Source organism: Trichomonas vaginalis, chromosome III, assembly GCF_026262505.1.
Source record: "Trichomonas vaginalis G3 chromosome III, whole genome shotgun sequence".
Lineage (NCBI taxonomy): Eukaryota > Parabasalia > Trichomonadida > Trichomonadidae > Trichomonas > Trichomonas vaginalis.
The window spans coordinates 8,813,176-8,837,920 of record NC_067205.1 but is presented as its reverse complement, the minus strand read 5'-3'; the positions used below and the strand labels follow the sequence as shown (position 1 = coordinate 8,837,920).

At 34.9% G+C, this 24,745-nt stretch overlaps 20 protein-coding genes and 1 pseudogene across 21 annotated transcripts, besides 1 other annotated feature; 13 read left to right on the top strand and 8 right to left on the bottom strand.

The window, feature by feature from the left end:
* Window positions 1–687: 687 nt before the first annotated feature.
* Window positions 688–24,745: part of a mobile genetic element that runs on past the window's edge.
* Window positions 889–1,707, top strand: TVAGG3_0667500 (phage tail repeat-like family; the record flags this gene model as incomplete). The annotated part of the gene is made up of 1 exon (XM_051242242.1): window positions 889–1,707. The coding sequence occupies one exon, from the start codon at window positions 889–891 to the stop codon at window positions 1,705–1,707; it is 819 nt and encodes a 272-aa protein (XP_051088829.1).
* Window positions 1,847–2,209, top strand: TVAGG3_0667490 (uncharacterized protein; the record flags this gene model as incomplete). The annotated part of the gene is made up of 1 exon (XM_051242241.1): window positions 1,847–2,209. One exon carries the CDS (start codon window positions 1,847–1,849, stop codon window positions 2,207–2,209), a length of 363 nt encoding a protein of 120 aa, XP_051088828.1.
* TVAGG3_0667480 (phage tail repeat-like family) lies at window positions 3,336–4,859 on the top strand (the record flags this gene model as incomplete). Its single annotated transcript, XM_051242240.1, has 1 exon — window positions 3,336–4,859. One exon carries the CDS (start codon window positions 3,336–3,338, stop codon window positions 4,857–4,859), a length of 1,524 nt encoding a protein of 507 aa, XP_051088827.1.
* Window positions 4,869–5,815, bottom strand: TVAGG3_0667470 (uncharacterized protein; the record flags this gene model as incomplete). The annotated part of the gene is made up of 1 exon (XM_051242239.1): window positions 4,869–5,815. A coding segment is annotated over one exon (947 nt), but the record flags the coding sequence as incomplete, so codon positions are not given.
* Window positions 5,833–6,145, top strand: TVAGG3_0667460 (uncharacterized protein; the record flags this gene model as incomplete). The annotated part of the gene is made up of 1 exon (XM_051242238.1): window positions 5,833–6,145. A coding segment is annotated over one exon (313 nt), but the record flags the coding sequence as incomplete, so codon positions are not given.
* On the top strand, window positions 6,254–6,409 carry TVAGG3_0667450 (uncharacterized protein; the record flags this gene model as incomplete). Its single annotated transcript, XM_051242237.1, has 1 exon — window positions 6,254–6,409. One exon carries the CDS (start codon window positions 6,254–6,256, stop codon window positions 6,407–6,409), a length of 156 nt encoding a protein of 51 aa, XP_051088824.1.
* TVAGG3_0667440 (phage tail repeat-like family) lies at window positions 6,429–7,016 on the top strand (the record flags this gene model as incomplete). Its single annotated transcript, XM_051242236.1, has 1 exon — window positions 6,429–7,016. The coding sequence occupies one exon, from the start codon at window positions 6,429–6,431 to the stop codon at window positions 7,014–7,016; it is 588 nt and encodes a 195-aa protein (XP_051088823.1).
* On the top strand, window positions 7,081–7,665 carry TVAGG3_0667430 (His-Me finger endonucleases family; the record flags this gene model as incomplete). Its single annotated transcript, XM_051242235.1, has 1 exon — window positions 7,081–7,665. The coding sequence occupies one exon, from the start codon at window positions 7,081–7,083 to the stop codon at window positions 7,663–7,665; it is 585 nt and encodes a 194-aa protein (XP_051088822.1).
* Window positions 7,691–8,551, top strand: TVAGG3_0667420 (uncharacterized protein; the record flags this gene model as incomplete). Its single annotated transcript, XM_051242234.1, has 1 exon — window positions 7,691–8,551. The coding sequence occupies one exon, from the start codon at window positions 7,691–7,693 to the stop codon at window positions 8,549–8,551; it is 861 nt and encodes a 286-aa protein (XP_051088821.1).
* On the top strand, window positions 9,495–9,851 carry TVAGG3_0667410 (uncharacterized protein; the record flags this gene model as incomplete). Its single annotated transcript, XM_051242233.1, has 1 exon — window positions 9,495–9,851. The coding sequence occupies one exon, from the start codon at window positions 9,495–9,497 to the stop codon at window positions 9,849–9,851; it is 357 nt and encodes a 118-aa protein (XP_051088820.1).
* TVAGG3_0667400 (organellar and viral DNA polymerase type B) lies at window positions 10,407–11,348 on the top strand (the record flags this gene model as incomplete). Its single annotated transcript, XM_051242232.1, has 1 exon — window positions 10,407–11,348. One exon carries the CDS (start codon window positions 10,407–10,409, stop codon window positions 11,346–11,348), a length of 942 nt encoding a protein of 313 aa, XP_051088819.1.
* TVAGG3_0667390 (organellar and viral DNA polymerase type B) lies at window positions 13,005–13,415 on the top strand (the record flags this gene model as incomplete). The annotated part of the gene is made up of 1 exon (XM_051242231.1): window positions 13,005–13,415. One exon carries the CDS (start codon window positions 13,005–13,007, stop codon window positions 13,413–13,415), a length of 411 nt encoding a protein of 136 aa, XP_051088818.1.
* Window positions 13,504–14,221, top strand: TVAGG3_0667380 (KilA, N-terminal/APSES-type HTH, DNA-binding family; the record flags this gene model as incomplete). The annotated part of the gene is made up of 1 exon (XM_051242230.1): window positions 13,504–14,221. A coding segment is annotated over one exon (718 nt), but the record flags the coding sequence as incomplete, so codon positions are not given.
* On the bottom strand, window positions 14,912–15,361 carry TVAGG3_0667370 (protein of unknown function, DUF4106 family; the record flags this gene model as incomplete). The annotated part of the gene is made up of 1 exon (XM_051242229.1): window positions 14,912–15,361. One exon carries the CDS (start codon window positions 15,359–15,361, stop codon window positions 14,912–14,914), a length of 450 nt encoding a protein of 149 aa, XP_051088816.1.
* On the top strand, window positions 15,935–16,273 carry TVAGG3_0667360 (uncharacterized protein; the record flags this gene model as incomplete). Its single annotated transcript, XM_051242228.1, has 1 exon — window positions 15,935–16,273. A coding segment is annotated over one exon (339 nt), but the record flags the coding sequence as incomplete, so codon positions are not given.
* On the bottom strand, window positions 16,290–16,709 carry TVAGG3_0667350 (protein of unknown function, DUF4108 family; the record flags this gene model as incomplete). The annotated part of the gene is made up of 1 exon (XM_051242227.1): window positions 16,290–16,709. One exon carries the CDS (start codon window positions 16,707–16,709, stop codon window positions 16,290–16,292), a length of 420 nt encoding a protein of 139 aa, XP_051088814.1.
* Window positions 16,745–17,095, bottom strand: TVAGG3_0667340 (Poxvirus D5 protein-like family; the record flags this gene model as incomplete). The annotated part of the gene is made up of 1 exon (XM_051242226.1): window positions 16,745–17,095. The coding sequence occupies one exon, from the start codon at window positions 17,093–17,095 to the stop codon at window positions 16,745–16,747; it is 351 nt and encodes a 116-aa protein (XP_051088813.1).
* On the bottom strand, window positions 18,891–19,346 carry TVAGG3_0667330 (annotated as a pseudogene). The gene has a single exon. A coding segment is annotated over exon 1 (456 nt).
* Window positions 21,738–22,725, bottom strand: TVAGG3_0667320 (protein of unknown function, DUF4106 family; the record flags this gene model as incomplete). The annotated part of the gene is made up of 1 exon (XM_051242225.1): window positions 21,738–22,725. A coding segment is annotated over one exon (988 nt), but the record flags the coding sequence as incomplete, so codon positions are not given.
* On the bottom strand, window positions 22,888–24,084 carry TVAGG3_0667310 (protein of unknown function, DUF4106 family; the record flags this gene model as incomplete). Its single annotated transcript, XM_051242224.1, has 1 exon — window positions 22,888–24,084. A coding segment is annotated over one exon (1,197 nt), but the record flags the coding sequence as incomplete, so codon positions are not given.
* Window positions 24,238–24,568, bottom strand: TVAGG3_0667300 (protein of unknown function, DUF4106 family; the record flags this gene model as incomplete). The annotated part of the gene is made up of 1 exon (XM_051242223.1): window positions 24,238–24,568. A coding segment is annotated over one exon (331 nt), but the record flags the coding sequence as incomplete, so codon positions are not given.

Genomic DNA, 24,745 nt, shown 5'->3' with positions numbered 1-24,745 from the left:
AATCAAAAATTTTATTTTGGAGTTAGTTTTATTGATTTTTCAATAAAAAACATTTCTAAAACAAGAAAATGAAACGATAAAATATTTATATTTTATATAAGGATCTTATATATTTAAAATAAATATCATTTTATTTTTTTCATTGGTGTCTGTCAAACCATAATACACTATTCAAAAATTCAATGTGTCTTGCGGTTTCAAAAGACACCTTCAAATTGAACGATAGCACAGACACTATTGAATTTTACCCATTTTATTTAGTTTTTACCCTTTTTATTTTTAAGAATTAATGACTGAAACAGCCGTTTTGCTATGACCTCAATCACTTTTATTTATTATTTTAAATATTATTTAATTTTATTATTTGAATAGGCCAACTTATATTTGAGAAGCTCAATTTGAGACCACTTAATACATTGAAATATCATAAATATTGAAATATTAAAAAGTGTATTTCAAAATATTGAAATTATAAAAATTTATAATACTGAAATTGAGACAAATGAATAAATTCAATGTGTTTTTTTTGAAATAACTCTCAAATATTATTTTTTTGTTTATTTAATGATGAATAAATATGATTGCTTTAGTCAATCATAAAAACTAATTTAAGTTTAAAATAATGAAAGGATAATTTGATCGTTTTTTAAAATACAATTATTTTTGATGATTTGCAAGAATCTAAAAAAAAAAAAAAAAAAAAAAAAAAAAAAAAAAGGTAGTGGGGCTTCCAGGGCTGCGCCCCTCTAGCCCCTGAAGATGTTTAGTATAAATGAAGTTCTTATATACGGGTCTTCCAGGAGCTTTTCACAAATTATATATGTTTTCATGTTTTGTCACTTTTCTGTCACTTTTCAGGTAAAAACATTTTTATTATATATATATAAAATGAATTTTACAAAACCACCGTTACCCTTCTTTGGAAATAAGAGTAGATGTAAAGATATTCTATTGAGAGAACTTAAGAAACTACCGAATGGTCTAACATTTGTAGATTTGTTCGGTGGAAGTTTCTATATATCTCATTTGTGCCATACTGTATTTCCTGACTCAAAGATTATATGCAATGACTTCGACAACTATATGAACCGTCTCAAACATATACCAGACACAAACAAAATATTGAAAGAGTTAAAAGAAAAGATACCTATAGGTAAGATGGAACGTATACCATTAGATAAGAAAAATACTGTCAGAGAGGTTTTGAAAAAAGCAGAGTATATTGACTGGGATAGTATATCTTCTAGACTATTGTATAGTGGTTCTATAAGAGTTCATGACATTGAAACACTTATGTCAAAAGTTTTATATCTTAACTATACAAATGTTTTCAAAGAGGACATAGAAAAATATACTGAGGGTATAGAGTTTGTGAGATGTCGTTGGACAGAGTTGTATGAAAAATATAAAGACAAGGAAAATGTTTTCTTTATAGTAGACCCGCCGTTCTATAACACATATGATTTTCAATACCAAGTAGACTGGACTTTGAGAGACTCTTTAGAAACTTTAGACGTTGTACATAACCATCCATGCTTTTACTTTACATCCGATAAAAGTGGTTTGGAAAGTGTCATGAGATGGTTAGAGGACATACATGACTATGAGTTTAGATACGATAAGATAGAATATGAGAGAGGTCCTATAAACCGGAGAAAGTGTCATAACAAAGAAATTTTATTGGTAAGTAAATGTGGTTTGAAATAGGACTACTTGTTTTAGGTTTTTTCCATTGTGTCATTTACTTATTTGACGTGGCAGAAAGATATAGAGAATATGAAGATGAACCAATGCCTGCAAATGTCCAGTATATGTACTCGTAAGAGATATTTTTATCTAATATTAAATGGACGCACAGAACTTAGCGAATGCACAGCAACCTGGACAACCAAACCCAGAGAATATTCCAAATGAAGTTAGAATACAAACTGCAATGGCAAACTATGGTCAAGTGCCAACAGATGTACAAATGCAAACTGCCATGTCAAATGACGCTGCGTTAGGTTTGCCACCATGGTATGCAAATATGAGATGGAAAGAGTTTTATACAAACCCTGAAGTGGGATATAAACAACTCTATGCAGATGACGCGAACACAGGAGTTGACCCAGAGTATGTTTTCTACCAGAGGAGAAATAGAATGTATGAGCTCCAGTTAAAGAATGCAATGGAACTCAGAAGGAAACGTAAGAGACTAGGTGGACATTAGATTTTTACATATAGTAAATGGGTTTCTTTCAGAATAGGAAACTTCTTTCGAAATGTTGGAAGAGGTATATGGAATGGAATAAAACCTGTCGGAAGAGGAATTTGGAACGGAGTCAAAAATATTGGTAAAAGAGTAGGTCAGTTGTTGGTATTATACCTAAAGACCCTGAACCAGAAGAACAAGCTCCTGTTATACAACAGCCTGAACCTGCACCACAGTCTAGTTGGCAACCAAATCCAACACCTCAACCGTATTAAAAAATTATATTTTTACCGTTCGATAGTAGTTGTATATGAAACTAAGTTCTAAGTAAAACACATGGTATAATGGAACTATTCTCTTTCTTCCATCTGTTGTAAACCATACTTGAAAGTCTGAAATACTTCCACTCGGTGGTTCATATAGCTTTGTAGGTTTTTCGTAAAAGTCATTTGCCAAGCATAAAAAAGAGTTTTGGGCGCCAGAAAATGAAGCATGAACTATAATAGCATCTGAGTCGAAAACATTTTCATATGTTCCATTAGGGTTTTCGACTTCATAAAAGTCCGGGTGTACTGGATATTCTGCAGGCTGATTTAACATCCTCAGAAACCTATACCATGCCAAGTTGTTATATTTTGTAGAAATATAAACGTCTTCTCCAAGGTCTTTATTCTATTGATTTTAACAGTTGCATTTTTCCTGTCATATAAATATCGAGATGGTACTCTCCTTCGTCAATGTTGTACTGTTTTGCATATTCGAGATAGATATCGTTTATTTTTTTTCTTGAAAAGCTTGAAGAGTTGTTTCTAAGTTTACAAGCAAATTCACTTGTAAAAGTTTTCCCTGTTCAAATTTCTCATACGTACGTTTCTCTTTGTTATAGTATCGAATTTCAAAAGCGACCGTAAATGGGAAACCATGTATGGCTTCTGAAATGAACTTCATTCTACGAAAGCCAATAGCTTTTGTGACGGATGGGTCTCTTAGCCATCTTAACGGGTAGTCAAAACGATAGCCTTCATGCTTTACGGTCTCTGTCTCAAACTTTTGACCGACATTGGTAAAAAGTTCATCTAATGGTTTAGTTGTAGCAACTCTAGAATTTTCTTTTTATTGAAAGCATATTTTATCTAGAATAAAAATGTCGAAAGAAACAGCGTCTATGAGAGAAATACAACACAACCGACAACTCATTTTGCAAGCTCTAAATAAGAACACAACAAACTTTTCAAACTATTCTAAGATATCTGAGTCATTGAAAGAAGGAAACTTAAAACTGACGATAAACCCATTGACAGACGAGTTTCTGTTTCAAGACAGTAAGAACCATACTGTTTGTATAAATCCAACAAAAAGAACTTTAAACGAGAAACCTATAGATGAACTTCTTTTGAAAGCAGATGTTGACAACAAAGCTGACAAAGAGTATGTCATTGAAAAAGTTCAAGAAGAACATGACAGAGCAGATGCAACATATGCAACAAAAGAACATACTCATCCTGAACTAGCAGACAAAACATATGTTGACAATAAAATGTCAAGTGAAGTGACAAGAGCTGAAAACGAATATTCTAAAAAGACTCATACACATACCATTGCAAATATTACAAACTTACAAGAAACCTTAAACAGGAAAAGTGACGTTGGACATACACATACTATATCTGAAATAACAGACTTAAACGTTAGCCTTGAAAAGAAAGCTGACAAAGAGTATGTAGATGCAACAAAAGACTATATTTTCGCATGGACAGATAGAGCATACCCACAAAAACACCATACACATAACATCTATGACGTAGATGAACTTCAAGAAAAGTTAGATGACAAGGCGGATAAAACATATGTTGACAATAAAATGTCAAGTGAAGTGACAAGAGCTGACAAAGAATATTCTAAAAAGACTCATACACATACCATTGCAAATATTACAAACTTACAAGAAACCTTAAACAAGAAAAGTGACGTTGGACATACACACGATTTCTTCGCAACTGTTGGTATAGAAAATATTGAAGGAACGGTTGAAGAAACTGGTGGGGATGTATTAAATTGGAAACCTCCTAACTTTCCACAAGGTTTAACATCGGAGGATGACATAACGACGATGAAATACATTAGATGTAGAAATGTCTATGTCATGAAGGATGAAAACAATGTTAAATTCACTGCTCAAGATTTATATGACAACAAAGCTGACAAAACAGAGCTTCAAACGTTAAAGACAGAAATACTTCAAACACTATATCCTATAGGTTCTATTTACACGTCAATGAACTCTACCAGACCAGAAGTAGTACTTGGTCTCGGAACTTGGACTCAAATAGTCGACAGGTTTTTGTATTGTGCAAACTCTTCAAAGGAAACAGGTGGAAGTAAAACGATTTCAGGTGAAAACTTACCTGCACACAGTCACTACATAGATTTAAGTACATCTCAAGCAGGTTGGCATAAGCATAGATTTTGGGATTGGTCAGCAATGAAAAAAGGTAAAGGATATGATGTTAAAGACAACGTTCAGTTTGCTATAAATTGTTTCTGGGGTAGCACACAGGGAGAAGGAAACCATACACATCGCGTTTCAGGGTATACACAAACAACGGGACAAAGTAAAGACTACATGCCACCTTACATGACAGTTTACGCATGGTATAGAATTGCTTAGTCGTCATTTTCAACTTCTTTAGCATATTCGTCAGGAGTTGTCTTATATTTGTTAGGAACTGTCTTTGAAAGTATACCACCTTGAACTTTGACAAGTTTGAAACGAGGTCTGACAATAGTAGTTTTATCTTCTGCTTGCAGTCTGTACATTTTGCCATGTTTGCCTAAAACTTCATAATATTCTCTTGTATACTTTCTTCTATTTTTACGAACACGAATGCGAGTACCTGTCGAGTTCCCATTGTTGTCATAGTCAATAGTATTTTCATATGGGTCGCGTTTAGGTATTTCTATTTTTACTTTGTCACCTTTCTGAAGTTTGAAGCCTGGCATTCTTTCTTGTTTGTCTCTTTTGACTAAACTATTAAATATATAGTCTTTCTCTAAGTCAGGGTTGTTTTTCATTTCTTCGGGGGAGTGGTTTCCCAAACCTTTTTGTTTACGGGTATTGTAAATATTTAAAACTTGTCTCATCTTTGCCATGGAGAAGTGTCTGTACTTGTCGTCATATGACATTTCATTTGCTTCACCACCTTGTGGTTGGTTTAAGTCTCTTAAGATTTTTATACAACTGTCAATGACACCAAGAGCAGAATGGTTTTGGTCGACAATGAAATATTGGTTTACATTTTTTGAACGCAGATAGTTTTTAATATCGTCTGATTTGAAAGAACTTTCACAGTCAGATGTCAGTTTTGTTGGATGGTATTTGTCAACGAATATTGTCAAAGCAGTTTTCACATCTAAAATATTTTTGGACTGTAATGGTATGGCTTCACAGTATCTTGTGTTTTGACCGACAAATATTAGCCAGTATGGAGGTCCATCTGTTCTAACTCTCGGAATGTTTTCCAAGATATCCATAAACCAAGCATTTGGTGTTGAACTAAAGATTTTTACCATGAGTGCTTTCTTTGTTGCCTTAGAAACATAGGGGTCCTTGTTTGGATTCGTCATTTTTTAACCCATAAGAAATGGGTTTATTTGGCGCATTAGCAGGAGTTGCATCCAGATTTTTGCCCGCAGTGGGAACAATAGCCAGAGGTGTATTTGGAGTTGGAAGGAAGATTTTGAGTACATTAGGTATACTTAAAGAGAAAGCACAACCTATTATACAAACTGTACAGAAAGGTTGGGATGTAGCACGAGATGCAGCAAATCTTATTCCAAATCCTGAAACAAGAGGAAAAGTTCAAGGATGGATGGACAATGTAGGAAGACAAGCAGGAAACTACTATAACAAAGCAAATGACTACTATAACCAAGCAGGACACTACATGGACCAAGGTGAAAGATTCTTTAACAGAGGATATAACCATGCACAACAGTGGGTAAACAACAACCAACCGCAACCGCCTCAAACTTGGGGAATGTAAAGTTTTTTACTGAGATGAAATGAACAATACAGCATTGAGACAAATGGGTTCAAGATGGATTTGTCGGCTTCCAGCAGTTACACCACCACGTGTTTGTCAAGTTCTTCCTATACCTCAGGAAGTTTTAGACCGACTTAAAAAACAACAACAACCAGTTGAAAACAAACCAAACTAAAATTTTTTACTGAGATGAAATGACCGAAGAAGTTGAAACGGTAGATTTGACACCACAAACAAAAAGTTCAGAACCATTGTCAAAACCTGTCAAAGAACTTACAGATGAAGAGAAAAATTCAATAATAGAAAGTGCCAGGTCTGGAAATACAAACCCTAACTATAAAGTCACTTTTCATAGAAATGGAACGGCTAGTATCTCAAAAAAGAAACAGACTCTCACAAATAAAATATTGAAGTCTGAAGGAGCTTTCGAGACAACAGATGGAAAAGTTTACTTCACTGACAAACAGTTCATTATAGAACATCTCATTGACTTAGAGTCGAAATATTCTAAACTTTACAACAAACACAAAAAGTTGAAAGGAAAACAAAAACAAATGGCATATGATATTTACGAAGATACTAACGACACAACCATACCTGCAAGTGAGGTAAAGTCAGAGGAACCAAAAAGTGACGAAAAACCAATAGAAGAAGGTGAGCCAAAAACTGAAGATAAACCAAAACCAAAGTTTAGTTTGGAAACTACTAAAACAAGCCAACCTTCATTAGCTGGTATGGGTTGGCGTCAAAGGCTTATGGCAGCAGGTGGTTATGTAAAGTAAAAGAAAAACATTGCATGAAATAAAAACATTTTTTTAAAAAATATATTTTTTTATTTTATTTGAAATGTACGTTGAGTTTGTTGAAGAAGACCGTTGGGAAACTTGTTTGTTAGATGAGAAATATGAAATTCACTGTTCTGAGCCTTTTGAAGTCAGAAACAAAAAGACAAAAAGAGTTTTAAGCGAATGGGAGCAAAATGACGGATATGCTAGGATGAGGATTGGTGGAAAACACTATTTTAAACATGTTGTCATTGCAACTCATTTTATACCAAACCCTAACAATCTACCTTTTGTAGACCACATAAACCATATAAGAAACGACAATAGACTTGAAAACTTACGTTGGGTCACTTGTTCTGAAAACAGTAAGAACATAGGCAAATTTAGAGATATTGTATTCGAATTTGTCGACGAACTAGAAGATGAAGCAATTGAAATTACAGACTATGGTAAGCATACGTTTGAGTTTTACTACTATAGCGAAGAACAGGACTCTTTCTACCTTTATACCGGCGTAAACTATAGAAAATTACAAGTATGTTTTACTAAGGCAGGCTGTGCTTATGTAAACACTAGAGATACAGATGGAAAACACGTTCATATATTTCTCAACAAATTCAAGAAGCTATATGGCATACAATTTTAAAACAGTATATTTTTACATATATTAAATGTTTCAGGTTGAAAAACAAAGAACAAAAGTAGCAGATACAAAACCGTTAGACTATATCTTTACAAACGCCGGTAGGACTATATCAGATGAAGAAATTTCATCCCGTACTTACAGGTTTGACTATCCAATTCGTTGGCTTCAAAGTCCTTCAGATGCAAAGGCAATAGGATTTAGAAGAGTTTTGTTTTCAAAAAGAACTAACGCATTTATGTTCGCAGTATATTTTCATGGGCAATATAAAGGTTCTGATGGTCTAATAGACAAATTTGACGAAATGAGAATCTTTACAATTCGTTCAGACGAAAGTCTTGAGAAAACTCTAAATGACTTTCAAACTCAAATAAACAAATACTACTGGGAATTTCAAGAAAAATACGACTCTTTACTAAATGGAACATACTATCTAAAACTAGAATACAACAAGATGAATTCCACCGTTTCATTTCAAAGGATTGAAAATAACCCTCCAAGAGATACACAGTTTTTATTTTGGGAAGTAGACAAACGTTCTTGGGCACAATTTCTTCGGTTACTAAACCAGAACGAACCATTACCACCTGACGGTCCGTTTAAATTTATACGCCCACCAACAGATTTGACAGTTTATAGAAACGTGTTCGACCCTCAAAATGTCATGTGTCATGCAAGTTTCAGTTCAAGCAACAACAGTTTTCTTTGTATTGGTAAGGACTTTTATGACTTTGCTTCTAAATTCTACGAACCACCTAGTAACAGTTTCTCTGACTTTCAAGTTTGGTTCACAACAAACGGTGTGCAGCATATTATACCATTGTACTATGACTTTTATCTCGAATTGTCTTTCATATACAACTACGGAAAAGTGCTGAAAAAGTATTGAAAAATATATTTTAGGTGAAAAAAGAGGTGGAGCCAAAAGTGGCTCGACCTCAAAACAAGCATTTTGTGAAGAATATACCAACCGCCGGAAAACAGCGGGTTGCTTTTTATACAAAATTCAACAGGTGAATTTTCATGAATTTCCTTAAGATAGAAAAAAGTGAGTTAAAATGAGATGTTTACTGAACTGGTTGGATGTCGCCTTCACAGGTTATGTAGAACGGCTGACCCGAGAAGTGAAGGAGACCCTTGAGAATTTGGCTCATTCTTGGGAAAGGGTTCTCTCTGTTTGGAAGTTGTATCCAAGGACGCTTGGCAAAGAACTTGAGAAGAGCTTCTTTCTTTGCTTGCTTTATGTCGTCGTAGGCTGTCCCGTCTGGTATTTGAATTGGAATTCCAGTCGAAGTCTCGAGATTCAAGGCAGCCCTTCCCGTTATCCAACAGTTAACAAGCTTGCCTTTTACATTCTGCCTGAGGAAGTCTTTAACAAGCTCGTTAATTTCAATTAGGTAAATTGCCTCGTCGGTAGGTTCGACCTCGACCATTGCTACTGTCAGTAGCAGTACTGCTACTGTCAGAAAAAGTACTGCTACTGTCAGAAAAAGTACTGCTACTGTCAGTAAAAGTACTGCTACTGTCAGTAAAAGTACTGCTACGAGCAGTAAAAGTACTGCTAGTTGCAGTAAAAAGGAAAATTTGAGAGGGTTTTCGACGATAAAGTACTGCTACTGTCAGAAAAAGTACTGCTACTGTCAGAAAAAGTACTGCTACTGTCAGAAAAAGTACTGCTACTGTCAGTAAAAGTACTGCTACTGTCAGAAAAAGTACTGCTACTGTCAGAAAAAGTACTGCTACTGTCAGTAAAAGTACTGCTACTGTCAGTAGCAGTACTGCTAGTAGCAGAGATTTTTATCGTTGTGGTCCGACGGTTAAGCCACAAACGAATGTCCGACGTCCCACCAACCGAGCCCATTCCCAAGCCAGAGGAACCTAAAGAACCACAACAGTCTCCTCAGCAACCTCAGTTCCAGCAAGTACCTCCGATTTACTACCAATTTCCACCTCAAGGTTACTACCCACCACAAGGCTTCCCGAACTACCCTCCTCAGCCTATGCCTTACTTCCCCAACCCTTGGATGTTCCAGCAAGCTCCACCCCAGCAATTCCAATTCCAATACAAATCGAAGAGAGCCCAAGAGTTCGAAGAAGGTCTGAACCGCTTACGCAAAGAGTACGCTACAGCCCCTATTGAGAGAAAGTTGTTCCCGGACCCAAAAATAATGTTTATGTTAGAATGTTAGATCTAACATGTTTTCTAACATGTTTTCTAACCTCTTGAATTTTCATGAAATTTACACCAAAAATAAAGTTTATGTTAGAATGTTAGATCTAACATGTTTTCTAACATGTTTTCTAACATGGTCTAAAACTCTTGAATTTTCATGAAATTTACACCAAAAATAAAGTTTATGTTAGAATGTTAGATCTAACATGTTTTCTAACATGTTTTCTAACATGGTCTAAAACTCTTGAATTTTCATGAAATTTACACCAAAAATAAAGTTTATGTTAGAATGTTAGAAAACATGTTTTCTAACATGTTTTCTAACATGGTCTAAAACATACAAAACTCATGAAATTTCATACGGAATTCAATAAAAATATATTTTAGGGTAGAAGGTTAGATCTAACCTGTTTTCTAACCTCATTTCTACCCCAGTTATTTTATAAGCGTTTTACATGGTAAACATTGTGAATTCGTGAAATTCTAAAACTTGAATTTTCATGAATTTTCCCGAAATAAAAAATAAAACTAACTTTATTTTTTTTTATTTTTTTTATTTTGTATAAAAGATATGATTTCAACAATCGGCACAACAACAATTCAAACAACTACAGCACCAAACTCGTTAGTTATGAATCCAACATCTATGTTAGTAGAAATGAAAAACTTCATTCCTTCTTCATATACTTTCGAAACAGAAATCCAGAAGATAAAGCAAGAACTTCTCCAAGGAGTTTTAGACTGTAGTGCAAAAGATGAAACAAATGAAGAATATCTTTATGAAATGCAGGATATTATTGACCATTTACCCAAATTGCCTGAAATCCAACAACAAAAGCTCACTATTCCTGAATTCGATGAAATAGAAGTCAGACCAACCGACTCGGTAGAAATAAAGAAGTTCATACGAAAGGTAAACTATGAATTCCTTGGTTTTCATTGCAACCATAAAGTTATGGACAAAGATTGCGATATGGTATATAAGAATGTTTCTGACATATATAAATCTGAAGAATTTAAGACCTACGACAACTTTGTTTCATTAGCTGCAAAATGTGTATGGCAGATAAGAGATAAAGACAGAAGAGGTAAGGTATGGAATGAACAGATAAAACCAACTGCTTCAGATTTAAAGAAAACCATTGACGCCTTAGTTGTTTTAGCAGGTAAGGTTTCAGAATATAACGCAAAAATGAACCCGCAATGTTCTAAATGTAAAGCAGCAATGAGGAAATATAACTACTCCGTCAAAGAGATAGAACGTATGAGAAACGACTATGCAGACTTAAAGAAAGAAGCAGAAAAGCCAGCAGAAGATAAAATGGACATGTTAGCATTTCTGAACAAAAACTATCCAACCGCAGAAGATTTCCTTCTATCTGATGTCAAGAAGAAATATAAAGAAACCTTCGGCATAGTTAAAACATTCGATGTACTAAAAGAAGAAATAGAGGCTACAAAACTGTTTAAAGTCATGAACCATCGCAACATATACCATGTAAAACGCTTGTAAATAGTTATGTTAGAAAACATGTTAGAAAACATGTTAGATCTAACATTCTAACATAAACATTATTTTTGCTGAATTCCGTATGAAATTTCATGAGTTTTGTATGTTTTAGACCATGTTAGAAAACATGTTAGAAAACATGTTAGATCTAACATTCTAACATAAACATTATTTTTGCTGAATTCAGCAACAAAATTCTGAGTAAAATGGCATATGCTTGCTTCCCTCGGAAAAACGAGAGAAGGGATTCCGTATGAAAACAGTGAAGAACAGTGAAGAACAGCGAGTAAGGAAAAAACCGTAGTCGCCAAAACTCTATGAAAACAGTGAAGAACAGCGAGTAGGGAAAAAAACGGTCTTGCATAAAACACATGAAAATCGTGAAGAACAGCATCTACGGGAAAAACCCTGGTCGCCAAAACTCTATGAAAATCGTGAAGAACAGCGAGTAAGGAAAAAACCAAAGCACACAAGAACTTTTGAGTGAAATTTCTCTAGACCGACTTTTTTCGGTCTTGCATAAAACTCATGAAAACAGTGAAGAACAGCATCTACGGAAAAAACCGTAGTCGCCAAAACTCTATGAAAACAGCGAAGAACAGCGAGTAGGGAAAAAACCCTGGTCGCCAAAACTCTATGAAAATCGTGAAGAACAGCGAGTAGGGAAAAAAACGGTCTTGCATAAAACACATGAAAATCGTGAAGAACAGCGAAGAACAGCGAGTAAGTAAAAAACCGTAGTCGCCAAAACTCTATGAAAACAGTGAAGAACAGCGAAGAACAGCGAGTAAGTAAAAAACCGTAGTCGCCAAAACTCTATGAAAATCGTGAAGAACAGCGAGCCCGGTTTTTTACGGGGTCGCCAAAACTCTATGAAAACAGTGAAGAACAGCATCTACGGGAAAAACCGTAGATGCCTAAAACACATGAAAACAGTGAAGAACAGTGAAGAACAGCGAAGAACAGCGAGTAAGTAAAAAACCGTAGTCGCCAAAACTCTATGAAAACAGTGAAGAACAGCGAAGAACAGCGAGTAAGTAAAAAACCGTAGTCGCCAAAACTCTATGAAAATCGTGAAGAACAGCGAGCCCGGTTTTTTACGGGGTCGCCAAAACTCTATGAAAACAGTGAAGAACAGCATCTACGGGAAAAACCGTAGATGCCTAAAACACATGAAAACAGTGAAGAACAGTGAAGAACAGCGAAGAACAGCGAGTAGGGAAAAAACCCTGGTCGCCAAAACTCTATGAAAATCGTAAAAATTTGCCAAACGGTTTGAGAGGATATTATGTACATAGACTTCTTGTAAATGCTGTAGCAATGTGGGCTTCACCTCTTCACCTAAAATATATTTTTGCTGAAAAATGACCAAAAATCATGAATTTCCTTAAGATAGAAAAAATAAAGTTAGTTTTTATTTTTTTTATTTTTTTATTTTGTATGTAAGAACAGGAAATGACAAGCACTGAGTTTGAAACAGTTAGAAAGATAGACAATGAGACCAAAATAGTTAGAATTGGTGATTTAAACGTAAGATACTCAAAGAAATACAAAAAATATTCTTTGTCAGACATTTTAACACTATCTGAAGGAAAGAAAGCACACGACTGGGTTAAAAATGCTTCAACTCAGAAAATTTTGACAAAAAATCCTGAGCTGATGATATCGGTAAGATTCTATGGAACAAGAGCATATCTCATCGACAAAAGTCTTATACCAGTAGTTTTGTTCTGGATTGACCCAGTTGTTGGATATAATTTCATAACATATGGTTCATTCGATACGGAACGTTGCAGTGAAGGCTTACTTTACATCGTTCAGAAACCGAAGGACTTCAATACAAAGAGATATAAGATAGGAAGAACATTTAATATAACTCAAAGATATGACAGTATAGTCAATAGAGTCAAGGTTGCGTTTGTTAACGATATGAGAGCTGCTGAAACAGAACTACTTGAAAAGTTTGAGAAAATGTATGGTGCTCCCACGAGAGGTAAAGAAACGTTTGAAGTAGATGAGATCGACAAAGCTATAAAAGTATTTGACGAAGTTGCTGAAAAATACATGTAAAGCGTTTATTTTTGGTCTTTTATACAAGATAGAAAATAACGCTAATTTTATTTTTTTTTATTTTTTTATTTTGTATGTAAGAACAGAAATGTCAACAACAGAGAACACAACAACTGCTATCGTTCATGAAGCCATAAGTGAAGAATACGAGTACATACAGTATAACAAACAACTCCGTCTCATTCGTTCGGTCAAAGATGACATGTACCAAATGCAAAGTATTTTCAATGCTCTTCGTTCTACAAAGCAAGCACATCATTGGTTTGAAAACCAACAGACAAAAGAACTTTTAGAAGAATTTCCTCATATGTTTGCGACCCGCGGAAAACCGCGGGTCGAGATTCCGTACGAAAATCGTCAAAATTTGCCAAATGGTTTGAGAGGTTGGTATGTACATAGACTTCTTGTAAATGCTGTTGCAATGTGGGCTTCGCCTCGCTATGCTTGTTATATTTTCATGATGTTAGATGAACTTCATAGACAAGAACGTGAAGAGCTAGAGAACAAGCTTGAAGCAAAAGACAAAAACATACAGAAAAGAATACCACGTTCGGTACCAAAAGGAAAGGAAAAGAACTATAAGTATATGATTTACACTGAAGAGATGGAAAATGAAGAAGACAGAGATATGGTTATGTTGCATTTAGTCAGAAGAAACAACAAAAGCTTTTACGACTTAGCTAAGATTTACAAATCTGACAGAAATTGGTTCTATCGCGAAAACTTACCGATTTCAATGACACCAAATGAAGATGTGAAACAAATAGTTCAAGATACGTTACCTCAAACACACTATGATATTAAAGGTTGTACAATTCTTACCTTCAAAGAAGACTTACCGCTACTGAAGGAAAAGATAACAGAGTATTTTGACAACTTCAAAGAGGAAGAGTAAATGAACCATTTATTTTTCAAGCTTGACACCAAAGATGGCTCAGGTAGCTCTATAAGGTAAATTGCCTCATCTGCTGGGTCTATGTCGGTCATTGTTTCAAGACAAGTCTTTTACTTTTTCAAGACAAGTCTTTTACTTTTTCAAGACAAGTCTTTTACTTTTTCAAGACAAGTCTTTTACTTTTTCAAGACAAGTCTTTTACTTTTTCAAGACAAGTCTTTTACTTTTTCAAGACAAGACCCGTTATTTTTCAAGAAATTTTTTGGTGTAAAGTTCTCAAATTTGAGAACAGTGGTCTTGATTGAAGACGATACCCGTACTTTTTCAAGACAAGTCTTTTACTTTTTCAAGACAAGTCTTTTACTTTTTCAAGACAAGTCTTTTACTTTTTCAAGACAAGTCTTTTACTTTTTCAAGACAAGTCTTTTACTTTTTCAAGACAAGTCTTTTATTGTTTCAAGACAAGTCTTTTATTGTTTCAAGACAAGTCTTTTATTGTTTCAAGACAATGTCCGACGTACCACCAACCGAGTCCATTCCAAAGCCAGAAGAACCGACAGCCCCAGCACCACAAGCAGACTAAGACTAACACTTACATTTTTCAAGCTTGACTTTTTACAATTTGAACTTTGTTCGCGTAGATATGAATTCTGAAAGAAGTATGAGGGTCTTGTATGACTTTGTACTTCTCCCATAGTTCATGTCTGTCAAACTTACCTGCCATGGACTCTTTCATAAGTTCCATGAAATCGTCTTCGGACAATCCGGGGAAAAGTACAATGTCAGTAAGTATTCTCTTTACATCCTTACTTAAACTCTTGGCTGTCTGTACACAAATGACAACTGAGATGTTAAAGTGTCTGAGCTTCTTAAGAATTCGACACATGTCTTGTTCTCTATTCTTTAACAAAGGATGAGAAGCAAAGTCATCTAAGATAAGAAGACATCTATGAGGGTAAGTCTTCCAATCGTAAGATTGCAATTTCTTCGAAATGTATTCTATCTCTTTCTGTTTGTTTCTGAAGTGTTTCTTCTCTAATATTCTCTGCATTTCCTCATTTGGGTCTTTAAACTTAGAATTTATATACTCATTTATAGCATTGTACTTCAAAACTCTTCTTTGGTACTTCTTTATCCAATCTAACAACTCAGAGTCTTTTATACATACTAACTTAGACTTTTTTATAATATCTTTGAACGAATTGACGGTTTGGTCAAATTGACCAGAAGTACTACAAATAACAACTAACTCATAGAATGGGTTCTTCTCATCTAGTTCTTGTTGTTGTGCAGCCATTTTAAGATAAGTGAAAGTCTTACCCGACCCAGGTGGTGCAATTAGACCTGTTATACCATTCTGAGCAAATAAGAACTTGTCATGTATAGGCTTTATCTGAGCATTTTCTAACTTCCTCTTGTTCTTGTTTAAAACATTCTCAAATTTCTTGTCAATGTCAGCAAACTTTTTTTCTAACATATTTTTAGAAAAATTAAAAATTTTATCTTTTAGGAAATGTCTAGCGATTTCGCTATCTATATTCGAGACAAGCTTTTCGACAGCAAAACATCTGTAGACCATAAAATCTTACATAGTGTAAACAAGAAAGGTGAATTTGTTCTAAAGTTCTGTTTCTGGGAATATGACAAGAACCATAAAACATTAAGCAGAGAAGTCTTAAAATTTGTCAATGACAGACTTGTTGACAGAGATGACGCCGATTGGAAAGCTGAAGTCCAACAAAAGTTCTTAGAATGCAAAGAAGACACATGCGCTGTTCTTGAAGATGAAATAGAAAACAGAATAGAAGAGCTATTAAAGGACAAAGACCTTTTACAAAAATATGGTTCTGAGAAGTTTGACATAACTCCACCAGAGAAGAAGAAGAAGAGAGAGAAGAAAGAAAAGAAAGTAGAAGAAGAGAAGAAAGAACCTGAACCAGAGAAAAAGAAATTTGACATGTAAAAATAAAATTTTATTTTTAGAACATTTCTGGGTCAATGTCAATGTTCTCTTCCTCTTTAGGAGCAAACACTGGCTTAGACTCTAAAATCTTTTTACCCAATTTACCTTGAACTTCAACTATCTTAGACTCATAATATTCATAGTCGTCTGCTTTCTTTGGTTCATAAGGTATAACAAGTTTGTATGCTTTGCCTTCTTCGAGTTTTGAGAACTTTCTGTCAAAATTTTCTTTGACTGTCAACATACCGTCAATGTCTAAGTCTTCAAATTTCGCACCATTTTTAGTCACAATAGCAAACTTAACTGGTTCGATGTTCCAAACTTTGCTGAATGAAGACTTTTCAAAATGGTAGAAGTAAACATTCAAATAAGCGAATGGGTCTAGTTCTTCTTTGACTTCTGTCATGTACTTGTTTACTGAGATGAATTTTGCCATCTTTTCTATCGGATAAAAAAATATTTTTTTAAAATTTACTCAGAAAAATTTTTCTTTGTATATACGCCGTTCTGAACATCTAAAAGATTTTTGACATTTGCCAAGAATGTTCGTTTAGACGCTGTCATATAACCATACTCTTGGCAATATTGTTTATATTCATCGTACACTGACCTTTCATCTAAACACTCAAAGTTAGTCTCATCTATAAACAGTTCATAAACACTCTTGTTTGCTTCTAACAATGTTTGTCTTTCTTCGGTATGTGGAATTTGTCTTGGATTGAACTTAGAAATATCTAATGTCATGAAATATGAGAACAAGTGGTTGTAAAAGTCAGATGTCAAAGTTTCTGCTAAGTCGTCAAAATATTCTGTATCTTGCATATGAGAATCTGACGTTCTGACAACTACATATCTTCTGTCAGAACTTTCTAACTTCATCGGAACGGCATTGTTTGAAACCATGACGAAGTTTGCAACATTTTCACAAACTCTTTGGTCTTTATATTTTCTTTCAACAACTCCAACTTTGTCTGTTATAAGACTCTTCAAAGCATCTGAGTTTAAAACTTTTGTTGTATCTATACTTTGAAGTTCGTTACATACTATAAGTTTCATATTCTCTATTGAAGAGTTAAATTTACCGCAGATGTTTTCTATGTTTGTCATATTCGGGTTCGAATAGCCCTCTAACAGTTTGCATAAGATATCTGTAAAGAATGTGTTCTTACCAGTTCCTTGTTTTCCAATTATAATGAGAGCAGTTTCATTTTTAGCACTTGGATGTTGTAAGATGTTTGCAAACCAACATAAGATATACTCATAGACTCTTTCGTTTCCATTGCATATAATTTCTTTGACATGGTCTAACCAAGCTTCTATAACATTTTCTTTCCATTCTACTTGTTCATATTTATATCCAGTGAAGATAGAATAGAAGTTTGGAGAAGGTGTATAAACTTTATACCACGAACTGAAAAATCTTCTAACTTTGACAATAAGATATCCCAAGCATCTAACATCTTCATGCCAACTTGTACAACTTTTATTTTCTTAAAGTTTCTGTCTACATTCTTGTTCTGAAACTATTGTTGCTCTTGGTTTGTTAAAGACTACATCCATTCTTTCATAACATAACATTCTGGGGCAGAGTCGACATAAATGACTAAACGTTTCAAATTCTCGACTGCTTTGTTATAGTCTCTAAATGGACACATATTTCTGAATGCTTGGAAGTCATAAAAATCTGAAACATCTATTCTGTACATTTTTATAAAAATAAAAAAAAAATATTTTTTTATTCTTGACTTTGTTGTTCTTGAGCTATTTGTTGCATTTGTTGTTCTTGAGCTATTTGTTGTTGAAGTTGTTCTTGTAATACAATACTTTCACCAGTTGCATCTTCCAATTCGAAACTTTCTGCCGTCATTGAAAATACATAGGACATAAAGTTTTACAGGAACAAAGTTTGCGTCAACTAAGGTTAAGTTTATGTTGCTAAAGTGTTTGAGTTTAATAAAGCTGAAAACTCTGCATTCGAATGAACAATAGGCAACCAGCAGAGAAAGTGTTGTTTATACGCATGAGTATCTTTTGGTCATAGTAGTTTCTGTCAACATTCGAATAGCACTTTGAACCTAAGTTTTGAAACAATATATAAAATAGGTGTACTTAAAGTCAATGGAACAGACATTCCTTGTATGACACCTTTTCCTGTTATAGGAAACTGTTGTGTAAAACCAGAAATAAGTTTTGTATTATAGCTCATATTGTTTATAGTAAACTCAGTCGGACATCCAAACATAATGAAACCTGCTCTAGTTGCAAGCACATGTTACACTCGTCCTTAAAGTATTAAATAAGTCAACAAAACCTGTTGGTGGTATATCTGAGTAAGTATCTTCAAAGAAGTATTTTTTACCATTCACAACAATAAAGTCTTCTGGTGTCAAAAGAGCAAAACAGGCTTTAGTCGTCATTGTGTTTAAGGTTAGTTTACAAATACCGTCCTTGAGGACTTTGTAAGTTTTGTTTGTTATAGAATTATATGACTCAGGGTTTTTAGTCGTAATAGTATAAACCACTATGTCTTCTGCCATTTACTTAGCAAATTTTTAATGAAATGTTGTGGTCGTCAAATATTTTTATGACGTCTGGGAAACTATATTTTAAGTTCAACGTTTCGCCTCCTTTCATAACGTATATCTTGTCAATGACATTGTATGAAACACCACAGCAAGCAATGTCGGGTTCTATTTCTTTGATGTTTATATCGTCTGCCTCTGTCAAAAGTTTCAATAGTTCTTTCAAAATTTCATGAGGTGCGATGACATATGAGTTCACTTTTACAGGGTTGTGCTCAACCAAGTTTAACATTATACCCAAAGCTTGACAAATCTTCTCCTGAGTTTTAAGTTTGTCTTTAAGTTGCTTGTAGTCATTTCGAATATCTGCAACAGAACTTAAGTCTCTGCTAACTTCAGGGTATGTTGGTTCTTTTTACAGGAACTATTGTTATACCATCTTCGTCTTCGTATGGTTTCCCCACTTCAACATCTCTTTCTTTGACATTGACAACAACACTTTGACTGTTTGTTTGAGTTGGTGAATTTAACTTCACATCTGCCATCGCCATTAAACCTTTTGAAACACTTACGCTTCTATTTTTCGGAAATGACATTTTACTTAGAATAAAAAGATGGACGTATTTGAGTATCTCTTCGAATTGAAGCAAAACAAAGTTTACACACACAAACAATACAAGTTTCATTGATAGAATAGTTCTTTACACAAACAATGGAAAATGTTATAGAATAGCAGTCTTTGCTGAACCAAAATATTTTCATAAAGCAAAGAAAGTTGGTATAACCGAGATGGTGAAAGTTCTTGAAGCAGACAAAAATATAACAACAAAACTGACCGATATTTCTAAAGGTAAGTTTATAATACAATTTTATGTCAAAACTGGCGTACTGTCAATATTTGACGGAGAGAAGTCAGTTCAAGAACAACTTACTGACCTGCTGCCAAAATCTGCTCGATGGAAGCTGTCGTTATACCAATCTGAGGAGCCCAGCAGGTTTCATCGAACGAATTTTCAAAAGAGCATCTTCCGTGAAAAGTGCTATTGGTTTTGTAAACTTCTTTGCTCTCAGTTCATCTGGACCGTCTCTGTCACCAGTATATTGTATTTGTACAGTACCAACAGTTGAAATACCACCCATAAAGTCTTCTGAGTCAGCAAATGGAATGCCAAGCCAAAAGTTTGAACGGTCTCCATTTGTATATTGAGTTTTTTGAGCTCCTGTATGGGTCCATACTTTCACATATGGCATAATAGAACTTTGCATTTCAGGGTTAATGGTTGTTGTGAAGTTGTTGTTAAAGTTCATAGCATCTAATGTCAAGTTGTATGACCTCATATCCTCAACTGTAGAATATTCTTCTCTTGGATAGTATTTGCCATCTATGTTTATATGATATTTAATACCGGGGTTGTAGAAACAAGAATAGTCATTTATAGTTTCGTCTGAACAGTACAAACAGAGTATCTGCATGTTTCATTGCAGTTGTTAAGGCAATATCTGTTCTTGCACCTGGGTCAGCACTTTGGTTTCCAACTTCACCTGCAAAGTCTTTGACAGATATTTGTGTATAGGGAACATAAGTGGAACTGCAATATATTTGGCAGCTAAAGCATTTGAAATATCTGGGTCCAACATATAGACTGCAAGTCTGCTTTCTATTCTCTTGCATTCAAATTTTTCGCATGTGAACTTAACTGGGTCCCAAGCATCTCCAGCAGCATTGAAATAATAGTTTTACTTCAGTGTTGAGGTTTGAGAAACCAAAGTCTAAGTCAACTTTGTTTTTGCAAAAGTCGGCGAATGACATTTTATTTGTTCCCACTACTTCTGTAAGAGTGAATGGGTCTTGTGTTGGTGCAATGACTAAGTTATTTTTGCTTGGAGTAAGTTCGATAGAAATTTTTCCTGCCCAGTTTGGCAAGTATCTTAAAAACCTGAAGATGAGGAAAGATGACAAAGGAACTCTAAGTTTCAATTTTACTTTGGTTACTGCTGCTGCAGTTTGTCCAGAAAGGTTAACATAAACTCCTGGAACGTTAGGGTCAAGTCTTCTTATTTTCTCAATAGTTGCATACTGGTCTGTTTGTTCTCTAGCTTGTGGTTGTACTGAGTTTCTCAAAGCGAACCATTCATAGTTTGCCCATGTTACTGTTTGAACTAAGTCAGAGTTAGAATATATCTTATATCCCATGAAAACTTCTGGAGCATATTGGTATCCGACATAGAAAATTCCATTGCAACCTTTTTGTCAGACAACTTGGCAGAAGGTTTTTTTCAATGTCTTGTTCCACGTATAAGAAAGAGTTGTCAATAGAAATTATATGAAACCTGTCGCAAGCAATATCTACTGTTGTTGAAGAACCTTCTCCAAACTCACCTACGTTTCCATAAGAAACAGCAGTTGTATATTCGTAAGTTCCAGGAACTATTTCTGACCTTCTAATGGCATTGTCGCATTCGTTATACCATTCGGAAACATTTCCATTCATAGCATCCAAAACTGTTGGCGTTATATTCTGAGCGGCGTACATTTCATATGGGTAAAAATATAGAATAGTTGGTTTATATGTCATAATAGAACCCACTCCGACCAAGCTTTACTTTCTTCCTGACTGAGTTTTTAACTCTTCTTTTTCCTTCATTGCCCTCTGCTTGAAGTTGTTGCATCTTTGCATTATGTTCATCTAGTATGTTGCAAATTTCCCATGTCCTTTTTGCCTTTTGGCTCTGGTCGCCCATCTCAGGTAACCTATATCCTAGAAAGAGTTTGTCATAGTCTGTATTTGAGTCTTCGCGTATTGTTTGCATGACTCTTTCCTGAGTTTCCGGTTCAAGCGCTTCAAACAGTGCCTGTCCATATGGAATAAGCTCGTTTCCAAATATATGTTTTTGTAGCCATTCTGGTTTTCTTTCCATGTTACCAACTATATCTTTTGTGAATGGGAAAGCTTTTACCCAATCTTTCAGTCTTGCGTCGTTTATTTCTGTAGTTGGTTTTATTTTGTCAAGGAACATGTTTTTCAATACTAACATTTCATTTGGTACTGTCCATTTGAGTTTTCTTAAATATTCATCCCTTCTCGATTCATCGTCTGCAAAGTAAGTTTTTATGACATTTTGTAAACTTTCGTTTGCAAGGTCATGTACAATAGGTTCTCTTCCTTCTCTCTCCCTAACTTTCTTTCTAAACTCTTCACCAAATATACCATCTTTATGGTTCTGTGTAGTTCTTTGAGATAAATGTTCTAGAACGTCAGGTGTTATATTTCCATCAGCCATGTTCATTTCATACTGGTCCAAAATATCTGCATCTTTCATATCTTTCAATGGCATTAAAGCCGCGCTGAAAATACCAGCTATATCTGGTTCACCATTGACTTCCATTGCGTCTACAACTTCTTGGAATTGTGGTTGTAAGTTTATGAACCACCTATCCGGATTAGCTTTATGACCCCATCTCATTGTAGTTCCATCGTCTGCAGAAACAAAAGTAGGTTTGTTTCCATCTTGGTTAGGTTCTGAATGAACTTTAAACAATGTTTCATTTCTATATGTTTTCTTGAAATTTAACCTTTTATTTTCACCGAGTTCATCCGAAGATTGAACGTTAAATGCTCGTAAGTAAAAAGGGTTGTTGTATTTGTGTACATTTTCTTTCAGTGCTTCCATTCTATGCTGAATATTTTCATCTGGTGTTGGAGTCTTTTGTATGTCGGCAAACATTTTTCGATATTCTTCTACTATGTCAGCCGAATTTTTTTTAGACTCTTGGAAATATTCCATATTCTCCGCATACTCTTGTTGAGGGTCAAGATTTTTCGGCTGTTCCAAATCTTCATCTAGTTCTGTGAAGTTAGTTTCCAAAGGAAGGACTTGTTCGTTTCCTTCAGGCTCTTCTAGCTGTTGTTGCTGAACTATTTCTTCCATGTCTGGTTGTATCTGAACTTCTTCCTGTGGAGTTTCTTGTACCTCATCTGCTGGCATTTCATATATTCCGAGACCGTTTTCAACAATTTCCCTATCTACGTCATCCGCATTCATAAGCTTTTGTTCTTTCGTTCCGTCTCTATTTTTTACGCGTTTCATGACGAAAGTTGAATTGTCATTTAGCTCTGACATCAAATATCTCGGAGTAAATTCATCCATGTCATTTGGATGATATGCTATTAAATCATATCCCTTAGCGAGCTTGTATTTTCCAGGTTTGAGATTATATCCGTTTTGGTGCTGAGCCATAAAGCTAAATAGGTTCGGGTCAGTATTTCCATCCTTGAACTTTCCAATAGCTTCTTTATATCTGTCACTAAAGTCAATACTATCTGGGAAACCACACTCTTCTTTAAGCATTTTTAAGAATTCTTGGTTTCCTTGTTCTCTACTTCTTTTATGTCCTTGCTCTGTTTGTGGTTGTTGTTGTGCTGGATTTTGAACTGTTGGTTGTTGTGCTGGATTTTGAACTGTTGGTTGCTGTGCTGGTTTTTGAACTGTTGGTTGTTGTGTTGGTTTTGGTGCATGCCTGTGTCTGTGTCCATGTGACGATGTAAATGTTCTAGGTAGTCCTGGTGCAGGTGCTTCTCTTGGAGGGTTTGGTGGTATATAAATTCCACCAGCTGGCACATATGTTCCATCTGCAGCGTAATGTCCTACCTGACTTTTCGTTCTTAAGAAAGCATTTACTAGGTCTGTTTTGGTCTGTTGTAACTCTTTTTCTTGACTTTTCACAACAGTTGCTCTAACGGCGTCATAGGCACTTTGAACTGCCTGTCTCGTTGCTGCATCTGTTATTTTCGTCATATTTTGTGCTACTTCTTTTAACTCTTTGTCGAAACCTTCAGACTTCAGTTTCTTTCCAGATGAGAAGTCGTTCACTTGTTTCACCTTACTATGAAGAGCTTCGAAGGCGTTCTTAAAGTCAGCATTTGTTAAAGCTTCATTTGAACTATCTTCATCCGCTTGTATTTTTGTCCTTATTGACCCTATGAGTTGGGCTGCTTTAGCGTTGGCTTGGGCATCTAACCAGTCATTGTTAGCTTTTATATATTCTGCGCTTTTCATTGCCTTTTGCATAGCCGCGTCGTTATTTTTACTTTCTTGTGCTAAGTTTTCATACTGTACGGTTTGGTTTTGCAACTGTAAAAGTTTTTCTGCCTTTACAGTTGCTTCAACTTCTTTTTTATACTCATCGCTATCCATATATGTCTTCAGGGCTTTTTGTTTTATCTCTTCATCTTTCAGTACTTTATATCGAGTAGTATGGTTTTTCAAATTTATGACATCTTGTTCCATTTTTGCTACTTCTGCTGCTTTTTCTGACACTTTTTTCGCATATTCCTCTGTACTTAGTTCTTTCAGTTGTTCTTCTTTCTTCTTTTTCTCTACGTTTAACTCATTGAGTTTCTTTGTGTGTCTGTCATATTCTAGTTTCTTTTTCGTTTTCACCTATTTGCTTCTGTATGTCTATGTTTGACTTTTTGACATCTGCTATTTGATTTTTGAGTGAACTCAAATTCATTTGACTTTGAGGGTTATATGCTGTTCCGTCTGCAGCTCCACCATAGCCTGCCATTTTCGCTAAAAGTGCCGCTCTTAAACCTCCACTCTGTGCACCAACAACTCGGTTTAAAAGCATAGGATTGCTTGACATTTGTTGCAACATAGTGGGGTCATTCAGCATTTGTTGTTGCAACTGTTGTTGTGGTGTTAGTCTTACTATTGGATGTTTCAATGCTCTCTTCCTCTTACGTATATTCTTACGTAGCTTACGTGGCATTTTAAGTGAAGTAAAAAACATTTACGATGAAGAAGTCTTGACAAAACATTTACGAAGAAATTCATGAGTTTTCTACGATGTTAGAAACATGTTAGAAAACGTGTTAGATCTAACATTCTAACATAAACATTATTTTTGGGTCATTTACGCTCATTACGAAGAAGTCTTGACAAAACA